The 24,940-nt window shown below is 36.5% G+C and overlaps 2 protein-coding genes across 10 annotated transcripts in view; both read left to right on the forward strand.

Moving 5' to 3' along the window:
- Nucleotides 1-6,767, forward strand: part of trip12 (thyroid hormone receptor interactor 12) — a 52,704-nt gene extending 45,937 nt beyond the window's left edge. For 7 of the 9 annotated variants that reach the window (XM_058750663.1, XM_058750660.1, XM_058750667.1 and 4 more), the window contains 12 exons: nucleotides 94-245; nucleotides 442-584; nucleotides 677-833; nucleotides 935-1,033; nucleotides 1,339-1,453; nucleotides 1,592-1,749; nucleotides 2,575-2,739; nucleotides 2,849-3,013; nucleotides 3,106-3,219; nucleotides 4,353-4,447; nucleotides 4,896-4,999; nucleotides 5,086-6,767. In XM_058750663.1, the coding sequence (XP_058606646.1) occupies nucleotides 94-245; nucleotides 442-584; nucleotides 677-833; nucleotides 935-1,033; nucleotides 1,339-1,453; nucleotides 1,592-1,749; nucleotides 2,575-2,739; nucleotides 2,849-3,013; nucleotides 3,106-3,219; nucleotides 4,353-4,447; nucleotides 4,896-4,999; nucleotides 5,086-5,282 (1,664 nt within the window). In that variant the 3' untranslated portion in view covers nucleotides 5,283-6,767. The remainder of the gene's footprint in view (nucleotides 1-93; nucleotides 246-441; nucleotides 585-676; nucleotides 834-934; nucleotides 1,034-1,338; nucleotides 1,454-1,591; nucleotides 1,750-2,574; nucleotides 2,740-2,848; nucleotides 3,014-3,105; nucleotides 3,220-4,352; nucleotides 4,448-4,895; nucleotides 5,000-5,085) is intronic. The other 2 variants (XM_058750666.1, XM_058750669.1) reach the window with 1 other exon arrangement.
- A 2,909-nt stretch (nucleotides 6,768-9,676) lies between these two features.
- veph1 (ventricular zone expressed PH domain-containing 1) overlaps nucleotides 9,677-24,940 on the forward strand; it is a 124,502-nt gene continuing 109,238 nt past the window's right edge. Inside the window, exons 1-2 of the mRNA XM_058752122.1 lie at nucleotides 9,677-10,164; nucleotides 23,803-24,116. Of these exons, the coding sequence (XP_058608105.1) occupies nucleotides 23,979-24,116 (138 nt within the window). The 5' untranslated portion in view covers nucleotides 9,677-10,164; nucleotides 23,803-23,978. The remainder of the gene's footprint in view (nucleotides 10,165-23,802; nucleotides 24,117-24,940) is intronic.

The following is a 24,940-nucleotide window of genomic DNA, read 5'->3' on the forward strand; positions in this document are numbered from 1 at the left end:
CATTTGTGTACTGATAACCTATAGGAGTTTAATAAGGGACTGCCTTGGAATCCATCTTTATTCAGACTATTTGTTTTTTGTGTGTGTTTTCAGAGGGTGTGTGTCCCAGTGTGACAAACCCATTAGAGACATACCTCATTAGTGATCCTCCAGATGGCATCACTTTTGATGATCCTTCAATGGAGGTGATTCTGCTGCTGAGGGTCCTGCACTCCATCAGTAGATACTGGTTCTACCTGTACGATGTGAGTACCATGTTCAAGAACACAATGATCATGATAATCAAAAAAGTGGATGGTTCTAAATTTGGCTTCATTTTCTTTATGCAAATTTTTCCTTTTTGATTTTTGTGTCAAATTTGACCTGAACATGTTTCAGCGAGATTCACCCAGTAATAAAACAATCAAACAGAAGACATTTTCATCTGTCTCTTTTCCCCAGAATGCTGCATGTAAAGAGATCATTCCCACTGGTGAGTTTATTAACAGTAAACTGACAGCAAAGGCCAACAGACAGTTGCAGGATCCGCTGGTCATCATGACAGGGAACATCCCCACCTGGCTCACTGAGCTCGGCAAGACCTGGTACTGCGAGCTCTTCATCTTTTTCTTTTCTTTCATGCAGTCTTAAACTGTCTGATCTGTACTTTTTACACCTCTAATATTCTCTCTTCTAGTCCATTCTTCTTCCCGTTTGACACGCGGCAGATGCTCTTCTACGTGACCGCGTTTGACCGCGATCGCGCTATGCAGCGCCTGCTCGACACCAACCCAGAGATTAACCAGTCTGACTCACAAGACAGCCGTGTTGCTCCACGCCTTGACAGGAAGAAGGTTGCCCTTCATATATGCTTCATATATTGCTTCCTATATGCCATAGCAGTGGTGTGTTTTCGCAGATAACTTTCTAACATTCTCTTATTTTGTATGTATAGAGAACGATAAACCGTGATGAGCTCCTTAAGCAAGCAGAGTCCGTAATGCAAGACCTTGGGAGTTCCAGAGCCATGCTGGAAATTCAATATGAGAATGAGGTATGTATGACTGATGATTAGGCCAGAAACACAATCTACACAAATTCTTGGCCAGTGCATTTCAACCGTGTCGTTTGTGTTCTTGCGTTACTGTTTTACAGTAATAAACAGGAGGCCCTGCAGATGTGGTGGTGTTCTGGTAGCTCGCTATAAACATACTGACTGTTTGCCACCACTGTTATTTCACTAGCCCATGGAGTCTATTTCAGCCAGTGCAATTTTAGACAAGTCCATCTGTTTCTGCTCCTAGTCGGCTTTTCTGTCAGTAGTGTTTGATTTATGCCTGACTTCTCTCTGTGTCTCAGGTGGGAACAGGCCTCGGACCTACGCAAGAGTTCTATGCTCTGGTGTCTCAGGAGTTGCAGCGGGCCGATTTGGGTCTTTGGAGAGGAGAGGAAGTCACTCTCTCCAACCCCAAAGGTAACTGTCATATATTTGTCAATTTTGAGCACTGTTTCCAGTGTAATGCAAATAGCATTCTCCTGCTTTTCACTAAGCTTGTTTCTTCTGTCTGTCTGTCTCTCTCTCCCTCACACACACACTCTGTATGTCTCCAAGCAGGTAGTCAGGAGGGTACCAAGTATATGTTCAGTTCCAGAGGGTTGTTTGCTGTACCGTTTGGACGAACTACCAAACCAGCTCACATCGCCAAGATCAAAATGAAGTTCCGTTTTCTTGGAAAACTGATGGCTAAAGCGATCATGGACTTCAGATTGGTACGTTTACTCATGACAAAATGACTTGAAGGACAATACAATTTTTTTTTTTTAATCTAATTCACTACTTCAGAAACTGTGTAGCATTAAAACTTTACATTCAATTTATTCCTTTTTCCTTTCAAGAATTTCAGTCTTTTAAAGTTGGTCATTACAATCTCAGAACATTTTTTACATTTATGTATTTAAATTAGGGGTGACGCAGTATACTGGAATCAAAGACAGCCGTGGTATTAAAAACATGAAATACTGATATGTGAAAACTACACATTTATTCACAAATAATTAAGTTCTAGTAACAATCTGATTGACACTCCAACATAGTAATGTGGCAGTATTGCACCTTAATGCTGGTTGCCACCCATCATAAAACAGGAAAAAATTATCCATACCATCATTTTGTATAATTTTTTGCAGTTATGGTTACAAACTCACTCTCTGCTTTCCTACACTCGCATTTAAAGTGTGATAGAACTTATAGATGAATTTGAGTGACATTGTTTTTCCAAACTTCTATAGATATAGCAATAATATTATTATTGTTTAATCTTTTGACCATGGTAATCATGTAGTGAAAATATGACACCGTGACAACTTCCTCTTCTGCTGGTAAAATAGCCATACGATAACTAATACCATCACTGCAACACGCACACACAGCATTAGCTCCTGCTCTGGTTTTTGATTGCACAGAACACTCTCAGGTAGTTTTCTGGAATGAAAGCTCAGTTTGTTTGTTTTTCCCAATCATTTAATACCTCCAGACACAACAAGAGAGTGTCATGTCATTGAATCTTGTTAATTGAGGTGTGTTTTTGTCTCTAGTTGGACTTGCCTCTAGGTTTGCCATTCTATAAGTGGATGCTGAGGCACGAGTCCTCCGTCAGCTCTCATGACCTGGTCAACATTGATCCTGGCGTCGCCAAATCCATCCAGCACCTGGAGGACATCATCCGCCAGAAGAAGAGAATAGAGCAGGACAGATCACATGTGAGCACTGGCCGCTAACTCTACATAACACACAGAGACATGAAACGCTCAAAGCCAACCAACATCTGGACGGTTTTTGTATTGTATTATAACTGTCTGTATTTGTCAGACACGGGAGACCCTACAGCAGGCCTTGGAGAGTCTCAACATGAACGGCTGCTCGGTGGAAGATCTGGGCCTGGACTTCACTCTGCCTGGATTCCCAAACATTGAGTTGAAGAAAGGGGGCAAAGACGTGCCAGTCACCATTCACAACCTGGAGGAATACCTCAGAGTAGGGGACTGAATAACCTGACACACGTCATCATTTATGTAGCCTGAATAAACCGCTCTAACTTCACCACCTCTTGTTCCGTCTGACTGTAGTTGGTGGTCTACTGGACACTCAATGAGGGCGTCTCTCGGCAGTTTGAGTCGTTTAGGGAAGGATTTGAGTCTGTCTTCCCTCTGCATCACCTGCAGTACTTCTATCCTGAAGAGGTGAGCGCTTTCAACAGTTTAGTCATTCAGTTTTAAAGACTTAAGCACTCAAGGTGCCACAGATTCCTGCTGCATTTGTTGGCTTTATTCTTCTCATTGCACATGAAAGATTTTGTTTAGTTGTAGGACAAGTTCTAAATGGGGTGTCATGAATAGAGAAATCAAACTTTACCTAATCCTTTGACACAAGTAGACATTGTTTTGATATGTAAAAACTGTGTACAGTTAGACACTCTTTTTCACAAAATCATTAATTGCCATTTATGCATCAGTAACTCAAGCCAGTGACTAATCCAAGTTTGGACCTGGAGGGCCGGTGTCCCGCAGAGTTTAGCTCCAACCCTAATCAAACACACCTGAAGCAGCTAATCAAGCTCTTACTTGGTATACTTGAAACTTCCAGGCAGGTGTGTTGAGGCAAGTTGGAGCTAAACTCTGCCGGACACCGGCCCTCCGGGATCAAGTTTGATGACCCCTGGACTAAACTGTCAAATTCTTAGCATCAGTAAAATATGCAATTAATCAAATTCTGATTTAGTTATATACAGAAAGCAATTAAATAATGGTCTTGCCTTATAATCGCTGGAGCTTTTTTTTTTTTTTTATAAAGCAGTGTGAGTTGAATAGCTGTAAAAGTGCATTTTTTTGTTGCCGTAAAGCAATTTGCCTTTTTTGTTAATTTCATACCTGCTTAGCAAACTTAAATATTGAAAGAACAAATGTTTGGGGGGACTGTGAGAAAGAAACAGAAGCCATTTACCTTATTAGAAGTCAGCGTACCATCAGAATGATTTTGTAATTGATATTTCAAGGTAAAAAAAAAAAAAAATTGCATACAGTTGCTTTAATTGAAATAGAACTAAAATAAATATATATTTATTTAATAAAAATAAAGTAAAATAAGTTGAAGTACTAAATTGACAAACTGAAGTAAAAAATAAAGCTAAATAGAAATATTAAAGCACAAATTGCTTAAACTAAAATTAGAGTGGAAAATTGACATTTCTAAATTGACTACTTTTTAACGTAGCAGTGTACTTTCTAACACTGTAAGTTGACCTTTTTAACTGGTGGTTTTACAATGAAATTTATGTCTAGTTTAATCTTTCTTTTCATGTGCTCTCCCTGTACAGCTGGATCAGTTGTTATGTGGAAGTAAGTCAGAGTCCTGGGATGTGAAGACACTAATGGAGTGCTGCAGACCGGACCACGGCTACACACATGACAGGTACATATTCACACATGTGACTGAATACACTATGGGACTTTTGCCCTGATTCACAGTCTGAAGGAGTCGACAATAGTTGATGCTAGTTGACCATAGTCAAAGTAATTGGTTCTATCCAGTCAGAGGGCATCAGACACGTTTCATATTTTGAGCTCATTGTACAACACATTCTCATTTGTCTCCTAACATTGTTTTTGTGCACGGTTGCTTTTTTTTTTTAATGACTTGATGACTGGTAGTGTGCGATTCCTTAGTGAATGATGACTACCAGTTTTTCTTTGTAACTAAGTTGGCAACTGTTTGATGCCTTGTGTTTTAAAATGTGAGCAGATTTTATTCCAGCCTTAATAAAGCTCTTTCTGTGTAATCACAGCATGCATTATAGTCACACATACATTGAGTAACATCCCTGTCTGTATAAATGACAGATTTTGTTGTGTGTCTGTAGCCGTGCAGTGCGGTTCCTGTTTGAGGTGCTGAGCAGTTTTGATGCAGAGCAGCAGAGACTTTTCCTGCAGTTTGTCACAGGCAGCCCCAGACTTCCTGTCGGAGGTGAGGAACCATTTCAATCCACAGAGTATCAGCCTTCAGGGAGATATTCCCAGATAACGTGGCCTCCATCTTTGCTTGCTTTTCAGGATTCCGGAGTTTAAACCCTCCCCTCACCATCGTTCGGAAGACGTTCGAGTCGACGGAGAACCCGGACGACTTCCTTCCGTCGGTGATGACGTGTGTGAACTACCTGAAACTGCCGGATTACTCCAGCATCGAGATCATGCGCGAGAAACTGTTGATTGCTGCGCGCGAGGGCCAGCAGTCTTTCCATCTGTCTTGATCTCACCTCCTGCACCCTCTCACTCAAAATGGCCTTCAATCAACTCACTGCAGAACCACACAAATCGTGACTTCTTCCTTTAGAGTTCCTCTTCCTCTTTCATTTTTTTCCTGCCCTTTTTCTTTCCTTTTTTTTCTTTTTTTAAACAAACACCCACATTGAGGCAAAATATGTACAGCCTACTTGTTTAAAGAAAAGCAGCTTGCAGAAACTAAACGATAGAACATAAGAGACTTCCTTTTGACTCCTGACCAGGAGGAAAGGGTGTTATGCGACTCATCAGATTAAAAAAAAAAAGAAAACATTTTTTTAAAGAAACGTTTAAAAAAGAAACTTCAGAGCAGATTATAAAATATATCAGTAGTTGAGAGATGTTCAAGGCGAAAAAAAAGAGGAGAAAACCTGGGTGACATTTTAAAACTTGCGTTGCTGTCTGATGTGTCAAGAAAAAAAGGGATGTTTTTTTTTTTTTCTCCTGGTGAATGACATCTTCACTGTGTGTTCCTGTTGGGGAGGGGGCATCCATCAAGCCGGCGAGGGTTCCTATAGCTCCAAAGATCATTTGTACAGACAAACATTTGCAGATTTTGCTTATTCGACACATTTGATAGAATAGCTGTGTGCTCTCCTGCCCAGTTTCCCCTCTGTTCTGTATTATACCCCTGAACGTCTTGTTACATTTTGGTTCCACTTTGGTCTCTCCTCTTGTCACTTATTTTTCTTTTTTTTTCTTCTCCTTTTTATTTGAGAGAATTTTGAACGTGTAAGCGAGTTCCAGTTGGTTGAATGCGGGTAGTGTTGGAAGTGTAGTATCTTTATTATAATATTATTATTATTATTATAATTATTATTGTTTTGTTTTGGTTTTTTTAACCCAAGTTGAAATTGTTTTCTGGCCGACATTTCACATAAGATGTCAGCTCCATGTTGAAAAGATGTATCCATTGTGTTGGATGAATAGACTCCTATATGGTTATAGTAGTGTGCCTCTGCTGGACTTTTGGGGACTTGAGGTCTTAACAATGGGCCTGCTGAAGTTGCTTGGCTGGTGAAGCCGGGCTTTAATCCCATAATGTAGCTGAGCACAAGAAATTCATTTAAAAGAATTGGCTGGTCTTATTTTATGGTTTCATGGCCAGATAGCATTTCAGAAAAAAAAAGAAAAAAAAAAGTTCATTAAATAAAGTTTATATGCAGTTTTCACACCCGGTTTGAGGTGGGATTGTCTGCTTTTTTTTTTTTTTTCGTTTTTTCGTTTTGTTTTAATTTTCTATTGTTTCTTTTTTTTCCTCTTGCTGTAGTTTATTTTTGCACTGCTGGCTTGGAACAAACCGTGGTGTGCACTGCAGTCTGTGGCCAGGAGGAGGTGCTTCTGTGCACTCTCCTGTCCTCATTGTTCATGTGCTGGTTTCTAAGATCTGCAATAATTTACTGCATCAGGTTCATGTTTTTACCTGAACATAAATAAAGTAATTGTTTGACTCAGTCTGTGCTGTTACTGACCGAGCTCCAGTTTGTGTTGGTTAGTGTAAAATTAACATTGTCAAGGGTTAAAAACAAATGAGTAGTTGCCTTTAGTCAGCGAAGTGTAAGATACTTGAAGATACAAACTTTCTTCTGAATGAGTACCTTGATGAAATAATTGAGCTAGTTACAGATATGACAGAAATGCTCTTCATTTGCAGTATTTGAGCTATGAATATTGGTTTGTGTGCGCTACATGCTGATTTTGGGAGGGTGTACATTTGAAATGCCAATAAAAGTGCAATCAGTAACTAATATTACTATTTTTGCTGTACAACATAATACAATTTTGTATTAATGTTATTGTACTATAAAATTAAGTAGTAACAACAACATTAAGATTACAGTGCAAATATTAATTTATTTGCTTTGAAACGTTAAACCAGAGCTTTTATTCTGGCGGGAAAGCACATTGCACATACATACGGGAGGAATGTTGCCTCGTGTAATGTTTTCACGTGCACAGCACTTGCAAAGATCAAGTTTCCATGGAGCAGCATATAGCAAACTGAGCTAACAACTTTAACAAGGATTCATTTATATTTAATTTATACAGTGACTGCATTATTTTACATTTGATAAGTGAATTTCAATTACCGGATTTTTCAATTTCCTGTTGTACCTATTTTGAAAAATCTCTTGAATGATGAAATTGGCACTACTTAAAGGAAGTTATTTTCTGAAAATGTACTCACCCTCAGGCCATCAAAGATGTACTGTAAATGAGTTTTTGACCAAAACACAAATTTACTTTAGCATTCTATCACTTTGCTCTCCAATGGATCCTCTGCAGTGAATGGGTGCCATCAGAATGAGAGTCTAAACAGCTGATCAAAACAGCACAATAATCTACAAGCTGCATGTTTGTAATAAATCCATCATTAAGGCAGTTTAACTTAAGCTGCTGATTCTTTATTCAAAATATTGCATTCTCCAGTCATCTTTTCTGAATCAGGAGAGAAATAAGCACAGATCAAGAACCTTTTACAAGAAACAATCTAAATGCTTCTGAACAAATGTCTGTGGATTTTGATGTGAGAAGACAACGGGGCACTGGAGGAAAAATTATTGTGGATAATTATGGACTGGTGTTTTGGCTGGAAAGCAACAGTTTAAAGTTGTGGCATTTTTAGGAGTTGTTTGGAATCATTCTGACGGCACCCATTCACTGCAGAGGCCTATTACTGAGCAGAAACAAACTGATTTAAATCTTGGATGATATTCAGTAATTTTATAAATTTTAAGTGAACTAGTTTTATGAAACACATGCAGATGATACATTTTTGAAATTCTGACAACTGTCCCTAATGTCTTTCAAGCTCTCCCTGGGTCACCGAGCAGTGCTTATTGTTGTGTCTTTTACTGTCAGGAATATTTAATTTCTAGTGGTTAGTATTGTCACAGTTATTTTAAAGTACTGCTATTACTGCCACGTAACTGCTATTTAACAGTACTTCAATAGGTGTAAAAGTGTGGGCCCTTGGTAGGAAGATTTGGTGTTTACATTTGTGTATTTTAAGGGTTTCATAAACGTTGAAACGCACTACATGACCAAGATATTTTGGACTAGATACAAGCAGTCTTTACATTGCAAATTAACAAGTGTAAATAAAATATGCCAACTAGTGCACCTGAATTTAAAGTCACTCACAAATCACAATAATGAATTTGAATTTGCATGACAGTCAGGGTCACTTGTATTAAATAACATGTTTGGAAGTGGTTGCGTTTTCTTTTCACGGACAGATGAGGGCGCCAGACATCTTTTGGTTTCTGAATCCTGATTACGCAGAAACATCCAACAGAAAACCTGGGATATCGGTGTGTATGTTATCATTCAGGCAAAGGTTTCACGGGGAAGAAACATAATGAATGAATCGCTGATCCAGATACTGTGCCACTCTGATTGTGTCTGTGTTACTGAGAATTATTTACTGCACTTCTATAGGAGATTATATTGCATATATTTGCATAGTTTGCATTGCATTTGATTTGAATAGTAAAAATGTCCATATTTGCAATAAAATTATAATTCAGCTAGATATAAATACAGCAGAAATGTAACAACAGTGTTTGAGCTATGCATATTTTGTGATCAACAAAATCAAAATGCATTGCTCATCTGTTCCAGTCCTGTGAAAAGTTGGAGAAAAACCTGGTAAAACTAATCTGGTAAAGGTTTTACCAAGGTGTGTGTGTCTATATATATATATATATATATATATATATATATATATATATATATATATATATATATATATAGACACACACACACATATATACACACACATTCAATAATGTTATTTTTATGTATTAAAACTCAGTTAATACATACACCAACTTACAAACATTTTCATATTTTTATGCAACTTTCTATAAGTTTATAGAGTTTAATAGTTAAAAGTTAATTATAGATTTAATTATAAATATAGTTAATATTGTAAACTATAAATTAATATCTCAATGTGAGTGTTTTAGTTTAGGAAATGATAAACCAAGAATAACTATATTTATTTTTACTTTTATCATTTCATTTAATAATACTTTGAATCACCGTTATAAAACTATGAATTTCAGTCAAAATGTGTTTTCTCACATTGACATGTTTGAGTTATAACAATCTCATTTATATGATAACAAAATAAATATTGTTTATTCATGGATTTTAAAACCAGTACTTGGTTTAAAAAGAAAATTCATATATAAATGTAACATTAAAATGGATTTCTAAAACATTTTCTATGCCTTTATCATCTTTTTTTTTTAAACTTTCTAAAACGGATGTAAAATGATCTGAACAAAGATAAATAATTAAAACCATGTCAATATGTTCAACATTTTAGTGTACTTGTTTACCAAGGAAACAACCAGACTGAGATCATATGAAATACGTTGTGTGAAACAAAGATAACTAAATATAAATATCTTGTAAGCAGTGTTATTCAGCTTCCTGAAATTTTACAAAAAGATTTACTGATTGTGTGTTTAGGATACAGAGAATTACTAGCTGCAAAGGAGTTAATGTAGTTTCCGCCACGCGATGTTATTAAACAAAATGTATAATTTGATATGTGATGGAAATGTTCAAGATATTCAGGGGGGGAAATGCAAATGTTGCAAAGTCCCCTTCTTCAGGACCTCAGAAATGCACCTGTTGCTAAATGTACCTCCAGCTCTGGCCACACGGCGGCGAAACGGCCGCCTACAGCTCTCCGGTGACTGGAAATAAAACTGCGTCCTGCGGGAGAAGTTGGTAGGAACAGCGAGCATCTCGCCTTGGACTATTTCAGAAAACCAACATTTCGCATTCTTGTTTTCATATCAGCTGCAAACACACGGACTGCTGGACAGAAAACGGGTGAGTGACCTTGAGTATTTTGAGAGCCCGTATTTGCTCATATGATGCTTGAGGAAATGTGTTTTGATATCAGCTTGTCCCAGCAAAAGTTGATCAGAGAAAGAAACAACGTCCATCTGCTTGCAACGCGATTCAATGAATTCATGTGTATCGATGTGTTCCAGACTAACTGTTGTGGTCGCAGTCACTCTGAATACACAATCACGTGCAAAGGATCTCAATACAACATTAATAATAGCCTAAATAAAGTTGTTTTGTTAGGCAAATATGATTCATATTCTTATTCTAGCTTTAATGCTACATTTCGCGGTGCACGCTGTTGATGTCTAGCGGCTGTGCTGCTTCGTAACGTCAGTCTTGAAGGATGAACAAAGCACACGGTGATCTTGAATTACAATTGATGTTGGAAGGTTTCCGCGCGCATTCCGCCGATCGTCACCTTGGCAACAGTTCGTGAACGAATCGTCTGGCTTTTTCAATGAATCGATTGAACCGGTTATCAGCCCTGAACGAGTGTTCTGTTCACAAATCGAGCGATTCCCGAGTCAACTCACCTTAAAGCCCTTTTCCAATGACTTTTTTTTTTTTTTCTCGCTGTAACCTAATTCTCGAAACGTTCTTAACATTGTCATTAAGAAAAGTAAATGACTTTAATAGCAAAATAGAAGAAATGTTACAAATGAAACGAATTGGAATAAAGAATTAAAACTAGGAAGTTTAACACTGTAGAGCGGTTTTATCAACATAGGAAAACTACTACACTGCTTTATTTAGCAATAAATGTGTAAAATAGCGATGCTTGGGTGCTAGAGAACACGTGATGAATCTGTATCGGGTTTATGAACCGAATCGTTGAATCGAACTGTTCAAAACACACAAATGGGTTGCACTAATTTTCGCGGGCATTTCAACGAACATTCAGAACTGGGAAGAAGAGGCCGTGCAAGTTCAGAGAAGAAGTGGGCTGATGAAGGAGAATTTAGTATTTCTTTATAATTTCCTAACACCGTACTAAACAACTAGCTGGTTAGTTAAAACTTAATTCAAAGCTGGTCTCTTCACACAGACAATGACTCATTTTCATTGTTTGCCACGAGTCTGTCTCTCCACTGCTGTTACTCCCTCACATTGTTTAATATAATGTGTATAAATAACACAAAGTTATTATTCATTTTTTATTTTTTTTTAATGACAGGGGTTTACTAAACATATTTATAGTATTTGGTCGAAAGTAGCTATCGCTTGGCTTTTGGCGTTCATGTTTCAACATAAGATGTTGCCATGGCTATCAGCAGCATTTCACATTGTTAACATTAGTCAACAACGTGCTTGTTCACACAACCATAAATAAGCTAGTTACGTAGCTACTCTCCTGAAAAATCTGGACATGAAATATAACTTTTTAATAGAAATAGAATTGAAATCGAATTTAATTATTTTACAAATGTACCTGTTATTCTTAATAAATAACCCACTGCAAAGTGCAAAAAAAAAAAAAATCTCGCCTATATATTAAAGTTAAACAATATTACTGAGGTTATTTTCACATAAGATGGAGAAATTTTGTGGGTTTGCACTTAACTGGTTTGGGAAAAATAATCACATGTATTAAATGAGAGATGAAGTTCGCAGTGTGATGCGGGATAGATTTACATTTAGTCATTTAGCAGACGGTTTTGGATAAAACGACTTACAAATGAGGACAATGGAGCAATCAAAATCAACAAAAGTGCTATAACAAGTCTCAGTTAGCTTGATGCAGTACACGTAGCAATTTTTTATTTTTTTATAAATAAATAAAAGTGTCGGACTGGTATATAGTCTTGCCATGCACAGTGGTGAATTTTATGAAATATCTGACCGCTAGGAGTAAAAAGAAGTACTGAATACAGAGGTATACTGTTAGCGAACATCCCGATGCCGCCCCCAAACTGCTCTTTTCTCTCAATAACAGACACGCAGCAAAGATGACAGCGGTGAGAAAACAGCAGTTAAGAAAGCATCTGATTATATTGATGTGGATATGTTTGCATCAGCTATGCAATTCGACACTATCACTTCATACAGTACATTTTAGGTTGGCCATATGTGTCGTTCATACGGGACACATCCTGGCCAGGATTTTAATATTGCCTAAATCATCCAAAGTAGATAATCGACCAATCGTGGCGCTGCGCGTGAGATCTACAGAGAGCGATCAAATGGCCTGTTTACATCAGGGGTCTCATTTATAAATGTTGCGTACGCACAAAATGGGCATATAATATGTGTAAGCAATTTTCCATGCACATCCGGATTTATAAAAAAAAAACTTGGCATAATTATGTACGCAGCGTACGGACATTCTGACCATGCGTACAAACTCTTTTGGAGTGAGAAGTAATGAAGTAAACGATTTTAAACTGTGTTTTCATTTCGATATGCATTTACAATAAATATTCCACTCTCATTTGAGATGAGCACTGAAATTACAAAAAGTCATTACGCAGAAGTTAAATAAAATTAAATTTAGACATATAGTGGATGCATTTGATCACTTTTCATGTGGCATCGTATGCTTTAATGACAACGAGGAGCACTATAGGTGCACAATAATTCATTTTTAAACTAAACTGCAGATCTCATGTTATGAGGAATTTTCTGTTTTAGCGAGAACAACGATCATGATGTGCACTTACTTCGATATTATGGCGGACACAGCTGGATACGGTGGTCGAACGGTCAGTCCATTGTCCGGTTTGAATAGGACCAATGATAATATCTTACTGTACAACCACAGCTGCACGAACGTGTTGATGTCGTGTAAAGGCATCTCCAAAACATTATAAAAAATACCACTGTATTTGAAGGATACCATTAAAGGAAAACGGTAAGATTTGCACATTTCCTTTTTAAAATACTTTCAGTAATTCGCCGAGTCAGACAATTGTATTTACACCGCAAAAAATATAATCCTATTATATCAGCTGTTTCCACTAAAAATAGATGTTCAGTTTATGCTCACCTTATCAGCAAAACTGCATAGATTTAATTTGATTTGAATTGTTTAAAACAATCGAAATACTATATGACCAGTGTAAAAGAATGAGAACAACTATTTTAAACAGTTTTGTTTTTATGGATAATTTCATATATTTATTATAAAACATAACAAGGATAGGCCTACTGGATAATTTTTTAACAATAAAAATTAATGTGTAGGCTATGACTCAAATGGAATTACAGTCAGGATCTCATATTTCCTTAATGTCTTGTACCTTTGACGGTGTTAAACACGGTGTCACGTGGATGGGAATATGTATGGAAATGATATGCAGATGAGGTTATGCATAGTAAAACTAGGCGTTGTAAGCTCCATATATGGTGATTTCTGGGAGGAGTCGGGGTGGAGTTGCACGTACGCACAATCTTCCCCTGACTGGGATTTATAAAGGGATTTTTGCGTAGGTTCTGGCGTACGCATGGTTTTATAAATCTGAAAAAATTCACGCGTACGCAAAATCTAGCTTTTGTGCGTACGTACACTTTAAGGGTGAGAGTTTTATAAATAAGACCCCTGGTCACTTATGCGTTTTCTCTGATCGGATATCTATCTGATTTGTTAAAACGTTTCCATTTACACTTGGCCACATAAATCCGTTCTTCAATTACTCCTTTTGGCAGGAGTAAAATTAGCATATGTGGTTTCAACAACCAGATGAACAGCCCCAAAGCGATGCAAATATGCGCACGTGTTTGTTTGTTCGTTTGACTTGACTTCAGTCACTGCGCACTGATCAAAAAAGACACCAAAGTAGGCGCGAGAGTGTCTGCTCTGCTTTCTATAGCTCTCATGAATGTCACACAATGATCTACCTGCACAGTGCAAACAGCCAAAACCTGGATATTTTAGGCAATATAGAAATCCTGGCAAGGACGCATATTGTAAAAATGGCCTGTATGGTCACCCTAAGTAGATAGCTTTAAAGCAAGCAGCTTTATAGTATTACACGTGAAGAAAAGTGTAATTGACGCTTTCAATTAGAATTTCAACCTCAACATCTACTATAAAGCAGCACTCCAGTGTGTTCATGTTTTTTTCTTGCGTTTGACCCTGACGGACTGAACATAAGAAATGAATTGAAGATTACCTTGTCAAAGACGGTGGAGCCAAAGAGCACACTGACCTTCACATAATTACTACAGACTAATGGTAGTTCAAAGGTGTTTACTAGCTGGAGTAAACTTTTCCAGTAAGTTCACTTGGCAAGTCCAAAAATGAACTCCAAACTAACTTTTCAAGTTTCGGTCAGATTTTGTACAAAATTATGTCGATCTTTAATTTCGCTTAAACTATATTTTGCAGTACTCTACTGTGATACTGTGATGTTTCACTTCAGTTCTCTACACACTACTTCAGTTCTCTACAATTTACCAAACTCTGTGCAAAATGAGAGGAATCACTCAGGACAGAAGTGGCATCACCTGCACTGGTCATGTAGCCATAGAGAATCTTGAGATCTGTTCCCATACCAAAGCTGGAACTTGTCTGTTGAGCCATGGTAGTGCTGTGTGGATGTGTGTGCAGGAATGAGAGAAAGGCCATTGCAAGGAATGTGTGCGAGTATCTGTACTTCATGTTCAGTATATGAGTTGCTGACAGCTTCCAGCATTGTTCCTGTCATCCATTCCTGCACAGCAGCTGCAGTACTGCAGGCCATAAATAATGCAACATCTCTACTAGCTGTCCATGCTGATTCCTTCATGAGCATAATTAGGAAATTATATAATGTTCTCTTCTTTTGTGGAGTTCCTGTGTTGTTCAGCACATGTCTTCCTGACACTTTTCTGCCGCATCTGCATAATGAGATAATGTAACATTGCTCGCATGCCAACGTGTGACCCACTTTGCAGCAAAAATGTGTGAAAGGGTAAAAAATCAACATTATACACCTGCCTGTTCATTATACACAGAAATAAGTAGGGTAATTATATTTTGAAGAAAAATAATATGAAGCCTATTATCATTATCCTAATTCAACACATTACTGTACTGTGAGCCAATCATAATCAGTTATTATAATGTGTTTTTACATTACATTACAGTGTAGTATATGTTGTATTTAGTTAATGCTATTTGTAAAAATAATATCACAAGGAATAAAAAAAGAAATCTCAATTTTACTGTAAATTTTTAGCGATGCATCGAAATGAAAATTCTTGGCTGAAGCCGAACAAAATGAAACACTGGGCCGAAGGCCAAATACCGAAAATGGTTTTTCGCGTTTTTTCCCAATGTATTTTGCCAATTTTTTCACCATTGCATAAATTAAATAGCCAAAATGTGCTTTTTACTGTTTTGTCTTGCTATTTTTTTTTTACATTCTAGCAGACATTATACCAACAAAGCGCAGTTTAAATTAAAATTAATAAATTAGTAAAATAATCTTTTTTGGCCATTTTTGAGACCTCCTTCTTCAATCAGGCATGCATTTTCTTACTGTACAAACCAGACCAGACCAGAAGATACTTCTTTTAAAACATTAAACTATATTACAGATCCCAATTTGAGCACTATGTGTGAATGTTATAATAAATGTATTAATAGAGCTGTCCTAATTATTATTATATTTGATCACATCACGTCATTTTTCGCTACAATTTATTCGGTGTTTTCGCTTATGCGGCCGAACACCAAAAGAGCTTTTTTTGCTATTTTCAGCCAAACAATTTCGGTTGCCGAGCATTCAATGCATCATCCATATAGGTTTTCATTCTTATTTCTGCTTTTGATTTTGAGTAAAAAGTGATCTGGACATGCTTACATTAAATTTACCCATTACATTTTATGCCCACTTAATCCCATGCTTCTCAAGGATGGTTACATTTCAGGTTCTCTGTTAGGGCCCTATTATTTCTGTGATGTGTAAATCGTGGATGAAAGCGCAGAATCCAGGCATAAAAATGGAATTTGGAAAATATTGAATGAGTAATTTGAAAGTAGTGCTGAACACTTAAAGGGGTCATCGGATGCAAAATTCACTTTACATGTTGTTTGAACATAAATGTGTTTTGGAAGTGTGTACACATCCACCCTATAATGATAAAAATCCACCCAGTGGTTTTTTAAAATCCCTACTTTAAAATCCCCTTTCTCAAATCAGGCTGTTCTGAGATTCCTGTCAGAATGACGTAGTTCTGTACAGGCCGCTCCCACGATATTTGATTGACAAGGCCATCTTACCTTAGACCCGCCCTGAGTGAACCGTCATCAGTCCGCCTTTGTGTTGACTCTAGTGCAGGGAAGACAAGAACGTCTCAGATTAAGCGATTGAGGTGTTTTGTTGTTGGATGTAATAATGAATATAGCAGTCATCATTTACTCCTGACATCTGAGCCGCTGAAGACGCAGAGTATTAACGTTACTTTCGTTTTTAAGGGAATGCGCCGATCCCCGATCTGCCTAAATGCGTCTATGTTTGCTCGAATCAAGTGAGTATAAGGGTTTTTTATGAATCTTTGCAAATCACCTTTCCTAATAACGTGCTAGTTAGCCAGTTTCGCGGCTGAAGTTTGAAGTCTGCTCATCACCCCACGGAAGAGAGGGGCGGGGTCAGCAGAGCTCATTAGCATTTAAAGCAACATGGACTAGAATGGCTTGCTCAAAACAGAGCTGATTTTGACAGGGTAAAAGGGTGTTTTTTACACTACCATTGAGAAATTTTAACCAATAGACTTTTCATTAAGAGCCTAAAGAATCATATCAACTTGTGGAAAATGGGCATCCGATGACCCCTTTAAAATAAAAAGACTAAAAACACATAAAAGACTAGGCTAAATGTAAGATCTGTATGTTTTGCGTGTCTCTGAATAAATGGCACGTTTCGTCAACTACACACACTCAAGCACTTATGGCATTCTTGATGTTTTCAGCATATGCCATCTCACTATATGAGGACATGAACATATAAACTTCATCTCCAGAGCTGCTCTGAGATTTCACTTCAACAGCATCTCACCGTTTCATTTGATAAATATGTTTCTCATATCATATACACACACAAACTCTTCACAACAACTCGTCAAAATAAATGTTTGGTTTAACTTGAAAAAATTATGAAAAAAATGTATTACTATTATAGAGTTGAATGTACATCTCAAAGCAATAATAAAAAAATTATAATAATGCAGTTATTAACCTAATCAGTGTTTTGAGTAAACCTGTACAGCACTTTGTTTGCCAGAAAAACTAAAGGAATTTTAAATTCATTTGATGACTCCTTAAAAGTTTAATTAAATTGTTAAAGTTTTATGCATTTATTTGATTACCACCATTTTTGATAAAGAATTAAATCACAGAATCCAGAAAAATGAAGACAAATAACAGAATTTATGACAAATCAAACACATTTCATAGGGCCCTATTAGTGTTAAAATTCTAGTAAATTATTAAATTGTTTTCCAAATTCAACTGATTAGACACCCTTTTTGATTGTAAAAAAAATAAATAATAATAATAGTAATTAAACCATTAAAATGTGAAAAATACAAATGTAAAACACCAAATATGGATAAAAATAAAATGGAATTATAAAAAAATAAGTTTAGTTATTCTTTGTATCATACATTTAGGGCTGTAATCAACCAAAGAAAATCTTGGTCGACTGAAGTCCTGAAACTTTCGACTAAAAATCGACTAAAAATGACGTGAATGAATGATGAGAAAAAAAAAACGTACGTTACATTAATTAGATGCGCACTGTGCTCAGTACTTGGTAGCCTTGTTGTCTGCCTAAATTAATTATAAATAAACATAAAAAACTAATAGGCTATTTGCAGTATATTAAATCGTATTATTTTGCACTGAAATGAGTCTGACACACGAGTCTGTCGTCTCTGACAGCGGTGCATCACGTGCACCTGCGCAATATCATAGCCTGTGATTTCTGAAAACAGTACTATGTTGTCAACTAGTGATATCACAAGAACTTTTGAGGAATGTGCAACATAATTTAGAAAATTATTTTTGTCATATGTTATAAGTATAACTGTCAGACACTATCATTTCAGCCGCTCTGCGCAGCTCGCACAGAGCGAGGCTGAACATAAGAGCTCAGCTTCGCGGCTGAGACACGAATAGACTTAAAGCTTTTACTCTTAATAAACACAAAAGGCGCGTCCACTTTAATAAAAAAAGAATATTTATTAAACAAACAAGAGCAGAAACCAAATAAAGTGCATAACTGGAAAATAAAGCATCTTAGGCTCAAAACTAACACAAACAGTGGGCACAGCGCAATTGCGCATTCCAAATACAAAATACAAAAAATAAAAAAAGTGCCCAAATCCAATAAGTAATACTAGAAATAAATTTGCAGTTTGCACAATAATAAAAGGGAACCATAAAAGTCAAGTAGGCTACTACAACATGTTAATCATCCAAATTTTAATCGAAACCAAATAAAGTGAATACAACAACAAGGTAGCTGCACTCAGAACAAATACAAAAATAAATAAATCGAATGCCCAAATCCACAAGTATTTAAAATTAATAAATGTGCAAAATTATAAAATGTTATTAATGTCCAAAACGAAATAAAGTGCAAAAAATATATAAAGCATAGGCTCAAAACTAACAAACAGTGTGTACAGCGCAATTGCGTGTTAGGCTACAACAAATAAAAATAAAGTGCCCAAATCCAATAATACTTTAAATAAATGTGCAAAATTATAACATTTGATTAATGTCCAAAACGAAATAATGTAAAAACAATTAAATAAACAAATGGCTACTCACTCACAGAGAGTACAATCAGTCTCCATTCCACGCGGCCAAAACTGATGAAATGAGCGCGGCAAAAAATCGACCAATCAGAATTTTGGTCGAACCAGACCGTATCGACCAATTAATCGACTAATCGACTGGGACGTTACAGCCCTACATACATTACTAGCTTACATTTTACTTTAATCCTCAACCTCCCTTTTTCCAAACAAATATAAATCGACAAAAACAACATAAGCAGTTTGGATGGCCTCGGTTACAGTTCTGCTCCAAATATCTGACCTTGAGGGGTAAAATTTCAAGGTCATTTATCTGGCGGGCTGCATTCTTTTGATTGTGATGGTGAAGGAATGTATGAATGGGCACTTTGCTCCCACCCTCAGCCCTGCCACACAAAGCCTCTCTTTGACCGGGAGCCTGGAGGGAAACCCACTCCCACCCTGTCTGGGACAGCATACACAAACCGTGTGTTGTGATCAGACTGTGGTGTGTGTGACTGTGGAGAGAGGGGCGGAACAGGTATAATGGGATGATCGTAAGGACGTTCTTCTATCTGCTCTCGGCTGCCTGAGTGTCTCCATAAGGGGGCTGTGATCAACAGGTGCCCATTATTGCAGTTGAGGAGGGGTGCAAGAATACAAAAGACTCAATGTTAGTCAGTCTCTCTTTCCTTTAAGAAAAGATTACGTTTAGTTAGTGATCTTTAGATAGGTCAAATTTTCAGGCAATCAATGGTCATTGAAATGACATTCTCTGCCTTTCTGCATTTTCCCAAGTGATTTTCCTCTGCGCTATGCTGAGTGGTTGCTAACTTGCTATGTGGTAGGGTGTTCTGCGTCGTTTCTAGGTGCTGGATGCACCAGCTGTGCGAAAGTTAGTTGCGATATAAATGGGCACAAAGTTACGACTTTTGCACTACTAAATATTTTTCTTTTGCACCATTAAACTTAGCTGAGAATCTTAAAAAATATTTTTTTCTTTTAGCAGTTTTAAGCCTTGCAGTTAATTTCAAATACAGATTCTTAATTTTATTTACATATGAAAATACTTATTACATTTAATGATTAAGTAATGTGTTTTAGTGGGAACTTACAACATGAGGCAAGCAGGATAAACTTAGCATAAATTCACATAATTTCAACACTACTTCAGTGCACAAAGTACAAACTAGCTAGTTTGTGGAGGTGCTTTGCTTTTCCTTCTAGCTCTTTGCATGTGTTGGCATTGTAACATAGTGCATGCATGTGCTCACTGAAGCGTGTGTATGCCAGCATGTTTTTAGAGACTGCATTCCTGAGATTGCTGAGCCGTATCCTGAAGATTAATTGTAACTGAATTGTGACTGGGTGATTGTTTAAGAGACCAGACCCATTGACCCGCTTTCTGTCCAACACATACAGAGCTATCCAGTTATAAATTAGGGGGTCATCATGTGTTTGTGCATTTATACTAGTTTTATACTAGCTTTTAAAAAAAAAAAAATTCTCTCTTAGAGCAATTTAACCATTCATTACAGCTATGTAACCAAATCAAAGATTAAAGGCACAATATGTAAGTTTTCGCCGCTAGAGGGCAAGTATTCAAAACAAACAAAGAAACAAAGGCGTAGTTTGATGACGCCGTGGCTGAGTGTGGAATCATGGGAGTTGTGGTCTTCATCTCCACAGCCGATGCAATCCGACGGGACTCGGGACTAATATATTAAAGATTTATTAATGTCATAGTATGAAGCAGAGTGAGGCGGAAAGCCGTCGAAGCGATACGAGGCCGTTGAAAGAGCGTGACACACGGCTCAAAAGCAGCGGAGCTTTTATTATGCCACAGTCGACCGCTTCCGCTCCTTCCAGTCGAGCGTATGTGGAGTAAAGGAACGCTGTTTTATTATACTACATGCATTTGAAAGTTCTGTTATATTGCTACTCTGTGCGGTCGTCACCTGTCTAATAAAATGCATAACATATAAAAGCGTCTTTGGTGTTTCCATGTTTTCTATAAAACAAAACCGGAAATCGAGGGTGAATGTCGTCACTGGCAGGTGATGCAATGACCAGGGACGAGCCACTATTTAAAATTGCTATTTCTCTGGATTTAAACATTTTTTAACTTTTTAAGGTAAGTGGTTGCAAACAATTTATTTTAGCTACATTTAATAAAAAAATAAATATATATATGTTGAAAGTTAGTCAACTAAATTTGTTTATTTAAATGTAGTTAAAATAAATTGATTGCAACCACTTACCTTAAATTGTTTTTAGTAAATTCAATGAATCATTTTTTTCAGTGCATTCACACCGAGAACAATAACAATAATAACAATAACTATATTAGCATCCATGCCAACACACAATAAAATTAAGTTTATTCTAAACATGCTGTACTTCTGTTGTCTGCTGCTTTAAATGCACAGGCTTTTTAAGGTTGTGTGGATCCTGATTGACTGTCAATATTTTAAGATAGTTTACCCAAAAATGAAAATTCTGTCATCAATTACTTGCCCTCATGTCATTCCAAACCCTTAAGACCTTTGTTCATCTTCAGAACACAAGATATTTTTTGATGAAATCTGAGAGCAACTGTCACGTTCAAGGCCCAGAAAGGTAGTAAGGATATCGTTAAAATAGTCCATGTGACATCAGTGGTTCAACCTTAATTTTATGAAGCTACGAGAATAATTTTTGTGTGCAAAGAAAACAAAAATAGTGACTTTATTTAACAATTTCTTCTCTTCCATGTCAGGTTTTGATGCACATTCATGACAATACCATGACACATGCTTGTTTTCTCGTAGTATTCTTGTAACTTGAGATCAATTTTGGATCTCATTAAACATAAATCCAGAAAAAATTAAAACAGACCACATATTCTGACAGAAAAAAAAGGGCCCTATTATTGTAAAATGAATAAATAAACAATTAAATAAAGAAATAGTTACCATTTTAGGACTTCAATCGATTAGGCATGCTTTTTGCTTATAAAAATGTTATTAAAACATAATCCAGAAAAATTTAAAAATAAAACATTTCATAGGGCCCTAAAATGTCATTTGTATTAGACTTTTAATTAATTGTTGCTAAATTGTGTAAGTTTAATTATTTGATTACCAGAATGTATCCATTGAAACGGAATTCAGAAAAAAAATTTGGGAAAAAAATAATACAAATTTCATAGGGCCCTATAAATATCTGTTAGTTGTCACATTTTTATTGTTGCATACCCTCATAAAGCTCAGCTTACAAATGAAACATGAACAAGTAGGTTAAAAACATTTTTGTGGAGCGAGACAAGTGTAATTGCTGCATAAGCAGCTGGACAATGTATTTTCTCAGCTTTAAATAGAGGCTGACAGACTTAGGAGCCTGTTGTGCTTGCCCAGATAAAGTCATTGGGATTGTATTTGAGTATTAGTGGTTTGGTCAGACCTCCGAAGGGTCCGTGAGTGTTCTTGCTGTGGTATCCTAGCGATGCTCAGCTCTGGAATGCGAGGACGGGGTGTGAAGTGCAGCTGTGTTGTCGCCTCCTTAGCGACTCTGACATGCCATTGGCTGCCTGCCTCGTTATGCCTTCTGATTGGCAGGACCTATGATCCATTTGGATCACTGACTGATGATAGAACAAACAAGAGGCCCAAGCCAGGGATCTTTCTTCATAAAGTTTTATTTTTTATTGCCAGATTGTTGTTCATTACTGAGTCTTGCCAGTATTTTGGCAATAGAATATTCTGAATCAAGCTGTTTCATACGGGAGATTGCCATTAAGAAAGCTGCATGATTTCGTAACTTATAACCTAGATAAACTAATGACAGTCAATCTGCATGATACAAGCTGCGTAAAATACATTCTGTAGCCCTTTCTGAGAAATGGCTGAATACATCCGTTCTTGCAGTGATCCATGTTTGCAGAGTTTGTGACTGGAAGTGTGACATTTTACACTCTTTAATGAATGATGGAGTCTGGCAGGTACGGGTTTAACACATTACAGATTAACAGAGGTTTATCTCACTCCGAGGAAAACACTGGCAGAATTGTTTTCTGAGAAAATTTTACTAACAGGAAACTTGACAGCCTGGAATTCCATCCAGGTTCAGTTTAGAGGCATAATCCATTTTTTTATGTATACAGAATATTTGAAAGGACTATGCAAATGAAAATTCAACTTGTTTATTCATTTACCTCCTTCCAAAGTGTTATGCTGTATTTTTGTGTGGAAAAGAAAAGGAGAAAAGTGGCCTTTAAAAAGAGAGAAGTATTGGAAAGAGAGCAGTATTCAGTTGTTGCCTCTGGTAGGGCATAAACACACTCAAGCATCATATCACTCACAGTCATCATGTTGTTCTATGTCATGTTGTATTATTATTTTTCCCCCCAAATTCTTTTTTTTCTGTTTACATTTTTCTGGACTCCCTTTTTTTTCTTGTTTTAATTTTTCTGAATTACATTTAAATGGAGTAAATATTTAGTATTTTGTGTGTGTGTGTGTGTGTGTTTTATTATTATTATTTTATTTTATTTCAGGTATCAAAAGTGCTTTAATTTTTTCTTAATATTTGATAAAATATTTAGATAAAAATATCATATAATCAAATATTTGCAGTCTGGATGTTTTTTTATTTTTGTTGTTTTAAAAAAAAAATCATAATGATAATTTAGAATTTTTGGTGAACTATTCCTTTTTTTAATTTAAATGTTATAGTTTTTAAAGAATATAATTTCAGTTTCGGAAGTCTAAGTATAACCCTACTGCCCTTAATAAAACATTTACAAAGATCAATAAAAGCTTACAAAGAAAGTTTAAATGCAATGATGTCTTTTTCTTGTGTTGTTTCTCACTCCCTCTTTTCCTTCTCCTTTTTCCCCTCAATTCATCTTCCTCATAGTTGTCTTTCTTCACTACTTTGATCACTTTTCCTCTCTCTCTCTCTTTTTCCATTCTCTGTCTCAGATTGTAGGTGTTAGTCTGATGCATGTATACTGGGCTCATTTCAGGAGCATGTCAAGTCATCGTGGTAACACAGGGCAGGGGCAGCCAGCTCAAGTTTGAGCCTGTCCCAGAATGCACCAGCTGTTTCGTCTAGTGCTGGGACAGAGAGACCTGTCCCGTGCAGGAGACCTCTTCTCTCTGGATGACAGCGAGATTGAAGACTGTCTGTCCCAAGCTCTGGAGGAAATCAAAGTCATATCCTGTTCACCAGTGAGTACTCTGATCCCAAAATAGTAAATTCATGACACAACATTCTTAAATGAGTTTAATGGGGTAAAAATTTTTTAAAAAGTCCACCTAGAATTTTACTACAATGGTGTTTTTTTTTTCATGTTTTTTCAATGTTTATTTTTGTCTAGTTAGTATTTTAATCATAATTCATATGATCATTTTTATTCCATCCCCCCTCCCCCCCAATGTATAGGTATGAAAGCATCTTCATAAAATCTCCTAACCCGCTTAGTATGGTTATTTTTGCATTACAACATTTTTAAATAAAATACAGCAAAAAAGCTTTAAACTGTTAAACTATGGGACAAGTGATTTTTTTTAAAATGTATTTGTCATTGCAATTTAATTTAAGTGATTTGCTAAAAAAAAACTTGCTTATTATAAGTAAATATTTTTAGTAAATATTTGACTGCATCAATTAACATTTTGTCAGACTCTCTAGTAAATTTCATATTATTTGGTTTGTCTATTCAGAATTGTGGGAGAATATATTACAGTTGTACAGATTCTGTTGTTTTTTAAACCGAGATTATAGAATCCTCGGAATCTGAACAATGTCATCACAATAGCAAGAATTCAAGTACAAGTGATAAATTGAGCAGATGTACCTCAGAGGCTCATAACAGCATCGACTAAGATTGGATATAGTATTCAGACGCCTGTAGTTAAAATACTAGTTCACATTTCACAGTAACTGTTTAGTGTGTAGTTCTCATGGATCAAGATGACATTGACAATATCTTCCAGCTACACATCCTATTGTTTGGACCTCCTGTCGATCACAATGAGGAAAATGATATTAA

The sequence above is a fragment of the Onychostoma macrolepis genome, chromosome 18 (assembly GCF_012432095.1).
Source record: "Onychostoma macrolepis isolate SWU-2019 chromosome 18, ASM1243209v1, whole genome shotgun sequence".
NCBI classification, from domain to species: domain Eukaryota; kingdom Metazoa; phylum Chordata; class Actinopteri; order Cypriniformes; family Cyprinidae; genus Onychostoma; species Onychostoma macrolepis.